Here is a 10,071-nt window from a genome sequence, read left to right as displayed (position 1 = left end):
TAAACCAAGTTTTTACCCCCGTGTGAAGTCCTTCAAGGTCTTCCTCACGAACGTGCTCCTAGCCTCTCTCTGTCGCAGTCCTCCTGGTACCCCGCCCTAATTTCTGTTTTCTTGTCTCGCACGAGGGTCCTGTTGCCGGCAGCACTGGCTGCACCGCCTTGGCCGACCTTGACCTGGCGATCAGACGCCTTCTGCGTCCCATGTCTGCGTCCTTGCTCATCCCTTCTCGCGGTGCTTAGGATGCAAACAAGGACAGTTCTCCCTCCTTCCTCGTCGTGTTTCCTCCCTTTTAATTCTACTGAGTAATCCAGAGGCATCTTCCTTCCTGCGGTACAGTGGATCCACACGGCAGCGAAGACTGCTTCCCAGATACAGTCCACCTCAATCCAGTAATCCCACCTGCTTGGGGGCACTTGAAGCATCCAGGCGTCAACAGATGGCCTGATCCCTGGGAATGAGAGCCCAAGAAACATCCTGCAGACTTTTTGTTTTTAACGAGAGGTTTATTTTAAGGGCAAAATCGGGTGGAAAGCCATGCATGGTCAGTTAACTAAATCTAGGTGTAAGCCTTTTAACAGAGATGGAGACTTCCTTCCAAGGACGCCTGGGACCGTCCTCCTCTTTCCGTGGGGCGCAGCGACCCCCTGTGGCTCTGGCCTTCGATAGGCACCCCCGCAAGAAAGACCGACTCTGCACACTTTGATTTTAATTAGTAATTTATTTTAATTAACGCTGTCCGTCACCGTAGCCACGTTGACACCTTGGCGCACCCCGCTTGGCCTGGGCTCCAGGCCTTGAACCTCAGGACCCGCGGCGTTGGGACTCTGCGGGCGGGGGCAGGAGTGAGGAGGGGCGGGGCCTGCGGAGGGCGGGGCGGAAGGGGGAGGTGGGCGGAGCCTGAGGAGGGGCGGGGCCCGGGAAATTCCCCGGCCTGGCTCCGCGGTCAGCTGAGCAAGCGCTGGGCGGGGTCGCGAGGCAGCACGTCAGCTCTCGCTGTTCGCAAGCACCCTGGCCGATCCCCTAGTCTGCATCCGGGTCGGGAGCCCTTCCCCAGTGGGCGCGATGCCGAGGAAGCAGTGACCCCCGGAGAGGCCGGAGCGCGGGCGCTGGGTGAGCGGGGGCGGGGGGCTCCTTGTCTGCCCTGGAAGCTGTGCCTGCCTGCGCCTCTGAGGCTGTAGGATGTGGGTGGTGAGGGGTGGGGCGTCCCCTCCGGTGGGAGGGCTGCCCCTGGGGACTCTACAGGCGCCTGCCGATCCTGACCTAGTGAGAAAGGGCAGCGGGGGCGGCCACCCCAAAGCGTCCTTCCCCTGTTTTTGCGGCCTGGCTGGCCACAGGTGACTTGCTCCGTAGGTCACGAAGGTGGTTTAAGGGTGACATCCTCTCGCAGGTTAGGAATGATTATACAGCCAGTTCCTCATTATAAGGGACGTGGTTAAGGGTACGCCTTTGGAAGACATAAAATCTACTCTAGCTTTATGAGATGGCCCAGGCACACCGAGGAACAAGTGACCTCTCTCTAAGGAGGTGGGATTACTGAACAGCTGAAAGGAATCTTCATAAACCGTTGTGTCTAGGAGAGCATGTGTGTATGTATGTGTTTTTGGGTGTGTGTATACATACGTAGAGATAGACACAGAGAGACAGAATATGAATATTTAATGAAGCTGAGAATCCCAAAGGAATTGGTTTTACTGTCGGAAGTGTGTGAGCTGGCCACAGTAAACATCCTAGGAGAAAATGAAACCCGGGTTCAGGTCTGCCTTCTTGACCGGGAAAACTGTTGTGTGGAAGTGTATGCCACAGAAGTGTTGGAGAATGAAATGGAAACCCGAAGCTGTAAAACAGTAAGGCGGTGTTAGGGTATCAGAAACCTCGGGTCTGGTTAAGCCAGGCGGCACTATTAACAGAAGAATCCCCTTGGCTCTTTGCCCAGGGACAGAAGAGGGAGGGGGCCCTGGCTACCTCCCAGGATGTGCCCAGTTTGTAGTGGGCCCTGAGAAGAGGCCAGTGCCAGGGACTTCCCTGGAATGGGCTAGGCAGGGGAAGTCTGAATGTGGCCTTTAGAGAGAGGACAATGATTGGAGTCTTTAGGGGTGATTGATCAGTTTTTCTACTGGGCCAATTTTAGCCGTTCTTTGTATATTGTGTACGATATTTTAAAAGTAGCTTCTTTTTTGTAACTGACCTCAGGTTGCATATTATGCTATGGAATCCAACTAAACCCTCTAGAAAACGAAAATAAACTTTATTTTTGAAAGGAGTTGGTCATCGTATTACAGTAGTCCCCCCTTATCTGCCCAAGGTATGTTCCAGGACCCCCAGTGGATGCCTGAAACTGCGGATAGTCCTGAACCCTGTATATACTATGTTTTTTCCTATACATACCTATACATACATTAATTTATAAATTAGCCACAGTGAGAGATTAACAACAATAACTTCTCTTTGGCATATCCAGCATCACTACTCTTGCGCTTTGGGGCCACTATTAAATAAAATAAGGGTGACTAGAACACAAGCCCTGCAATAAGCCACAGTCATCTGATAACTGAGATGGCTGCTAAGTGACTAATGGGCGGGTAGCATATACAGCCTGGATACAGTGGATAAAAGGATGATTCACATCCCAGGTGGGACAAAGCTGGAGGGCGTGAGATTTCATCACGATACTCAGAAGAGTGAGCAATTTAAAACTTAGGAATTGTTTATTTCTGGAATTTTTCCTTTAATATTTTCAGACCATGGCTGACCGTGGGCACTGAAATGGTGGATAAGGGGGGGACTAGCGTATTGCCTTCTGTTGGTGTGGGGAAGACGTCCATGTGTTTGGTTGCATTTTAATATATGGGCGCTAAGAGAACGCCCATAGATGTTATGATACAGTGATATATCAGAGAGAGTGCACTTCTCTTTCCTCCTCTACAGTGACTCTGCATTTCTTCATGAAAAGGCCTATCATCATCTTCATGAAGTGCGAAAAGGAACATTTGCCTATAGAATGTAGCCAGTCATGAGAAGAGATTTCTATTTGCCTGGGTGGTAGGCCATGGAGAAGTGGAGTTGGGATATAAGAGTCTATCTTCTTTATGTCCACATGGACCCCTTAGTAAAGTGGTATGCTTAAAATAGCCTCAGAATATGCAGTATCTAAGCAAGATTTCTTAGTGTTTTTAGTGTACTTTGCAAAATTATCGAATATCGAAGCCTAAGTATTCAGTAGCACCTTTATTGTGTAACAGGGTTGAGTTTTGGAATCATCCTTGATACTCAGTTGTGCCCCTTATTAAGTGACGATGGACAAGTTGTAAACCTCTGTAACTCAGCCCCATCACTTGTAAAATAGCTCTCTAGTTGAGTGTTAGTGAGGGTTAGAAACTGACAAGTCTGGTCCCGTGATTCAGACATTTTAAGTATCCAAAAATGTGTTAGTTCTCCCTTTCCTCTTAGCCAAAAATACAAGAAATAAAATATGGAGTGTTTTTTTTTGATGGCATTATTGAGATATAATTCACGTACCATACAATTCACTCAAAATATGGAGATTTGAGCTTAAAGATTTGCGTGGGAAAATTAATTTAATGGTACTTTGCCCATGTCTACAAATATATATGGAAACCCTCTTGAATTCCTCGTATTAGGATTTCTGATCATCATATCATGCCCTTCATTTCCACCTCCATTTCCCAACTCCTCGCTGTACCCCTTTATACACCCATATACACACACATGCACACATATACACAGTGAAGCTAGGATATACTTTTTTTGTTTAAAAAGGAAGAATCAAAAATGTTCAAAATATAATTGGAGAGACAGTAGACAGCTTTTGGAATACTTATTAGCAATTGCTAGGAGATTTTTGCAAGACTCCTGGGGACCCCTTGCAGAGGAGGGGGCAGCTATATTTTCAGTTTTATGACTTTTCCATAGGAACTGCTGCCATGTCCCACCAACCACTTAGCTGCCTGACTGAAAAGGGGGACAGCCCCATTGAAACCACAGGAAATGGACCCCCCCATCTAGCTCACCCAAGCCTGGACACGTTCACACCAGAGGAGCTGCTGCAGCAGATGAAAGAGCTCCTAACTGAGAATCATCAGCTGAAAGGTGAGCAGCACCTGGCCCCATGTTTCTTCATTCACCCCAGGGCCTTCAGGCACGTAATCCCTTTGTAATTAGGCTTATAGGTGAGGTGAGCTCCCTTCGCTCTATCTGGTTCCCTGGGGGGAGAAAGAGCACAGAATTTAGCTTTTAGTAAAGCTATAACTTTTTCCGTTGTTTACTTTTGGATACAGGTAAGAATAAAAAGTACTTTATGTATCTCAGGGAAATGGCATAATGACATTTAGCCCACTTAAAAGGAAAAAGAAAGAAAGCCTGTTGTTATAGTCATGCACCGCATAATAACGTTTTGATCAAGGATGAATCGCATATACGATGGTGGTCCCATAAGATGAGTACTATATAGCCTAGGTATGTAGTAGTCTATACCATCCAGGTTTGTGTAAGTACACTGTATGATGTTTGCACAACAAAAAAATCGCCTAATGATGCATTTCTCAGAATGTGTCCCTGTCGTTAAGTGACGCGTGACTGTATTACAGAGTTAGTCTTAAATATTACCTTGTTAAGAGAAAGCGTGCTAATATCTCAAGCCATGGCTTTTGGCAGGACCAATTTTCAAATCTAGGAGTGCTAGACCTTAGCCCTTCTAGCTAATTAATAGGTGTTTGTGCTAAGTGGAGGTACACAAATGAGTTGTATTTTCATGAGACTTTTAGGGACTAGAAATGACATGACAGCCACTAGTCCTGTCTGGAAGCAAAAACTACTCATCCTGCTCCAGTCTTTTTCCAGCTGACCCTTGGGCACAGGCCAAGCATCGCATGTGTAGATTCAGAGCTACATGGTGGAGTGGTCTAAGGGGAGGTTTGATTCATTAAGTCAAGTCTAGCCCCCTGGTGTGTGACACCATCACTCTGAATCCCATACAGAAGCCATGAAGCTAAATAATCAAGCTATGAAAGGGCGATTTGAGGAGCTTTCAGCCTGGACAGAGAAACAGAAGGAAGAACGCCTTTTTTTTGAGATCCAGAGCAAAGAAGCCAAAGAGCGCCTAATGGCTTTGAGTCATGAAAATGAAAAATTGAAGGAAGAACTTGGAAAACTAAAGGGCAAAACAGAAAGGTCATTCGAGGTGAGCAGACTGATCAGTTGGGATTTTATTTTTATTAATATTTGTAGTGGAATCTTATTTGTCTAGAGTTCTAGATCCAAACTTTTCATGGTTCAGGCTAGATGGGTGTTTTGCATTATCTTGAAAGAAGTGTTCTTGCTGAGAAAATTGGTTGCAGTTTTAAAGGTCATGTGTAATCTCTGTTGGGGGAAAGAAATTTATAAAGCTTTGACCACATTGATTATAGTCAAAAGAATGTTGTATTGGTTATAAATCAATATTTTGTATTCATTATAAATGGTGCAGAAGGACCTCTGCCTAGAATCATCCAAGTGTTAGTTTTCAGTTTATGTCTTTGATAGAAAATTACATTTAAAAAAATCCAGTATTACTCATAGTTTTTACTTATTGACCTTGTCTTTTCTCTCAGTCTAAAATAGATTCCTCACTTTACATTTACTTTTGAAAAATGGTTTGACAAATGGCATGTTGTGATACAAGGCTGTATAGGGTTGCCACATTTTTGTTGACCCAAAGAACCTGGGAAATGTGCTCACCCCCAAGAGTGGGTGTCAAAGACGTTAGTGAAAAATCAAATCAGAACACATTTGAAGCCTCTGCCCATACTCTAAGGCGCACCGGGGATTATTTGTTGAGATGGACATCTGTTCATTTTCTTCCAAACCTGGAACTTAGCAGCTCTCTTGGAGGATGGAGCACTGGGTTGATTCAGGGAGGATGTAATCCCGGATATCAGCGATTTTTCTTGAGACTTTACCTTGAATTTTCTTGATCTCTAATTTCTTGAATGTGTAAAGAATGCAACAAAGAAATGAAATGGAAAGAAAATAATGAAAAGGGGATGATCTAGAATAATCTAAAGAATGAAAAGTTGTTTAGAAAAATGTCATAGTTTACATCAACAGTCTTACTCATCACCTCCTGCTCATGGGACACTAAAAACATTCCACTTAAATAAATTTATATTTGTATTGGAAGTGTTTCATTGTTGAGATTTATCACATCTGATGCTTCAACTTGTGTTACAGTTCAAAGAGCATTCAGTCACTTCTTTGGGAGAAATCTCTCATTGTCTAAATATTTTTGAGGTAGAATACTATGAAGAAGTGATTACCTGGGATATATGAGTAATTTTCTAGTCTCTGGGAGAAAATATCTTACATTCTTTTATTTCCTTGGATTTTGGGATGTGAGCTGACAGTTGGCTTTAGCCTGCTGGGGCCTAGCACATTGAAGCCAAAAAGGAAGCTTCCGGAAGCAATTTGTCTGTTTGAGATAGTCTACCTGTAGGTTTTCCTAAAAGGTCCCAGTATTGGAAGAAGTTGAGATGGGAAGCTGGAGCTTTGGGCAGCTTTTTTCAATGCAGATGATCTGTTGAAGCAAGCTGCAAGCAGGACTCAGAAATGAGTCCTTGGGACAAAGAAACACTTATGACTCTAAAGCCCTTGGTCATCAGCTTTCTCTTCCACAACTGTGCCTCCCAGGTCCGCCCCTTGCCTCCCTTCCTCTTCTTTAATTTTTGTTTCTTGGACCATTTGAGGTGATTTGATAAAATTTAGGCCCTCATATTCCTGACTTAGTAAAGCTCTCAAGGCCTCAGACTTTTCTCACTCGTGCTGGCCCATCTTGGCTGCTGTCTCTACAGGGAGTTCCCCCAAGCCATCAGGCCCTCTCATGTGTTCTCTGTCACGTAAGGGAAGGGAGTAGGGAATTTCCTTTGCACGTCTGCCTTCCGATCCTCAGGGTGAGGCTGAGGCATTAATGGTTCTGTCCGATTTCACTGAATTACATATTATAATGATCTCTAAAGAGTACTTTTAACTTTTAATTACAGATTGCTAGGCAAAGGTCGTTAGATAGACTTTGCTTCTTGGAATATAAAACCTGGGAGCATTTCCAGGACATGAGCATAGAGACATTATACAAGTACACAAAAAGGCAGAGAAGTAGTTTTCTTGCTCAAAGGTCCATGGTAAGTCCTCAAAAGTGATGAAAGACCTAACAAATAATGGAGTTGGGGTTGAGATCCCAGACCACAAACCATGGGAGTTCTAGTCCAGGAAGGCAATAGAAGGAGTCTCAGTAGTAAAACGAAGAGAAATTGAAAGTGTTATCTTACAAGACGTTTTGTGGCCACATATGTAGATTCATAGTTTCCCAAGGATAGTGGAGAGATCCTCACAATTGTGAAAAAGAAAATTAACCTGACGGTCCAAGATGCTAGTGTCATGGCCTTATATCCCTGGTCCTCAGACAGGGATATAAAACTCTTATTATTTAAAACTCTTATTTTTTACCCTTATGCCAAGGTGGTTTTTAAAAATCCATCTACCAAATGTCCTCAGGGAGGGCAGGAGGGTAAACGTGGAGATTCCTAACAGGGCCAAGTCTTGCGCTGAACCAGGGCTGCTTGCTTCCTGGTTCAGGCTAAGTAGTACTTTTCCTTTTAGGTTTCCATTCCTTTAAATTCCTGTTTCTTTGGTATGAGTCATAACTAAGAGAGATTGCACAGGCTTTAACGTTTCCTTGCAGAACTGACTCTTCAGTTTCACAATGAGTGCTTTTCTCTAAGGCCTGTGGTAGTGTCCTAGCACAAGAATGTCCCACGTGAAGGAAGAGCATGCTCTCCCTGGTGACGGGCACTTTGTGCTGCAAATTCATACCCACCCCTCACTTTTTAATATTCCTCAGACTAGCTGATTTATGGTCCATTCGCATGCCTTTCTGATACCTTTTGATTCTACTATGAGCCTTTGGGCCTGTTTACCATTCCTTGGGAAGTCTTTCACAGAGGGGGGGGGGGTGTGTGTATGTCAATTTTCTAATGTGTTGCAATCTCTGATAATCTCAAGTGCATATATTTCTGGTGGTGCCGGGCCCATGAAAGCAGTGAAGGTTTCCTGAGGAGGAAATCAGACAGGCCTAGAAGGTCACGGCTGAGGAGACCACAGAGACCATGTGGTGCCTTGTCTTTCTTTCCAAACCAAGAAAACTGAGGGCAAGACATTAAGTGAATCTGCTCGAGGCGACACACACAGTGACAAGCAGAATGTGGACTAGAATCTGTTTTCTCTAGTCCCAAGTAAAACCACACGTCTAAACAGAGTCTTTCTCTTGTGACTTAGTCATATGCAGTAATTGCAACAGGATGAACACAACACATACTTAACAGTGGTGAAATATTAATATTTATATAGGTTGAAGTTTAGTTTTTTTACTTTTGGTACCAGCCTCTGAATTTTCTGTTTTTTTATTTCTCACCAGACTGATTTTAGCAACCTTAAAACACCAACATAGAATATTACCACAACCAGATTGTGTACTGGGAGAATTTTGGACCTTTCATTGTGTTTTGCCTTTACTGTACCAAGTCGTGTCCTTGGTGCTTTGACTTCTAAGTAGACATGACAAGTCTATAGAGAGGGGCGGTGGGTGTGCATTTGTGGGGAGAAAAATAAAGGGAAGACCTTGAGTTGTGGCAGCTTTTTGTCCTTATTTTCTGGGATTTTGGACTACACTGTACAAGTCTTACCAAGTCTCGTTGGTTATTTTCATGATACCAGATTATTCTAGCATGCTGAGGAAGCCTTTCTTTCTTGTAATGAAGTTATTTTAATTTTCTATTATTTGAATACAGTAAGCTGATGTAAAAGCTTCCATTTTAAATGTGATGTCAAAATAAATTGCCAAGGGAAAGCTAGAATTTTCTACCATAAAGTAGAGCTGTCTTGCCAATCGTTGTGGGGGCACTCGAGTTTGATAGCCAGTCTTTAGTTTGATTCATTAATTCACTTTGTTCCTCCTCATTTTCAGGACCCCACTGGGGACCCCAAGGTCCCCAAGGCAGAAGCAGAACAGGAAATGGAACAGCTGAAGACCCAGGTGGCACGCCTTCAAGCTGAAAAGGCAGATCTGCTGGGCATTGTGTCTGAACTGCAACTCAAGCTGAACTCAAGCGGCCCCTCTGAAGACTCCTTTGTTGAAATTAGGATGGCTGTAAGTCTTTTGGTTTCGGTTTTGTTTTAAGAAAAGGACAAAACCTCACCTCAACAGTTGGTCTAAATACCACCGTTTCCTTTCAACACAGGGAAGCCCAATAGTGGGTAAATTTCAGTGTAGCCAAGATAAATTGGCTCTTGTTTATGAAGTATACCATAATGCTCATAAGGATTATCATAGATGAAATAGAAAAATACCGATTGCCTTTTATGACAAAAGAGATACCTTTATTTTTCCAGTATGTCCTGCAAAATCAGACATTTTGTGACTCGCCTAAAAAAAAAAAAGTGTAAACTTTCCCAGACCAGGTCTCAAAGCTGTGTTCAGCATTTCACTTAGGTGAGCAGAATCGTGATCGGAAGCCATAAACTAATGGCTTTAAAACACTTTTTAATAATAGAACCTTCTTTTCAAACAGAGTCTTATAAGGAACCACGGTTTATTAAAAATAAGAAGTGGAGAGAAGAAAGAGCAGAGCTGCTCTGGTTGTAGGTTGGGGGAGTGTCTTGTCTTCTCCCTCTCTTCTAACGACAACTGTGCGGGAATCTCTGAGAACCCAGTATGAAGCCAGTGCCATCAAACTCAAATTTTGTGCACCCCAAAACAGAGGGAGCTAAGTGAGGTGGCATGTGCTGACCCATCCCTAAGCACGTGTGAAGTGTCTGTTATGGCTGTATGTGGGTGTGCGTGTATCCTACTGAGGGCAGAGCAGGTAGATGGAGGGACCTTCCCTTCATTGCTACTGAAAAATATTGAATAGTGAGGGAGAAAAACACAGCAGGATAAAATCCTGTAATGTGCATTGTCATTTTGGCTTTGTCAAAGTGCACATCTGACAAAGGATAAGTGATTAGTTGCATCTCCGAAAGAGAAAA

General features: G+C 43.9%; 1 protein-coding gene across 2 annotated transcripts in view; it reads left to right on the top strand.

Moving 5' to 3' along the window:
* Nucleotides 1–870: 870 nt before the first annotated feature.
* The window catches only part of OPTN (optineurin), a 34,602-nt gene continuing 25,401 nt past the window's right edge, over nucleotides 871–10,071 (top strand). Inside the window, exons 1-4 of one of the 2 annotated variants that reach the window (XM_070500887.1) lie at nucleotides 871–1,110; nucleotides 3,931–4,107; nucleotides 4,995–5,197; nucleotides 9,011–9,193. In XM_070500887.1, the coding sequence (XP_070356988.1) occupies nucleotides 3,942–4,107; nucleotides 4,995–5,197; nucleotides 9,011–9,193 (552 nt within the window). In that variant the 5' untranslated portion in view covers nucleotides 871–1,110; nucleotides 3,931–3,941. The remainder of the gene's footprint in view (nucleotides 1,111–3,930; nucleotides 4,108–4,994; nucleotides 5,198–9,010; nucleotides 9,194–10,071) is intronic. The other variant, XM_070500888.1, reaches the window with a different exon arrangement.

Source organism: Equus asinus, chromosome 29 (genome assembly GCF_041296235.1).
Source record: "Equus asinus isolate D_3611 breed Donkey chromosome 29, EquAss-T2T_v2, whole genome shotgun sequence".
Lineage (NCBI taxonomy): Eukaryota > Metazoa > Chordata > Mammalia > Perissodactyla > Equidae > Equus > Equus asinus.
This window is presented reverse-complemented; position numbering and strand designations above follow the sequence as displayed.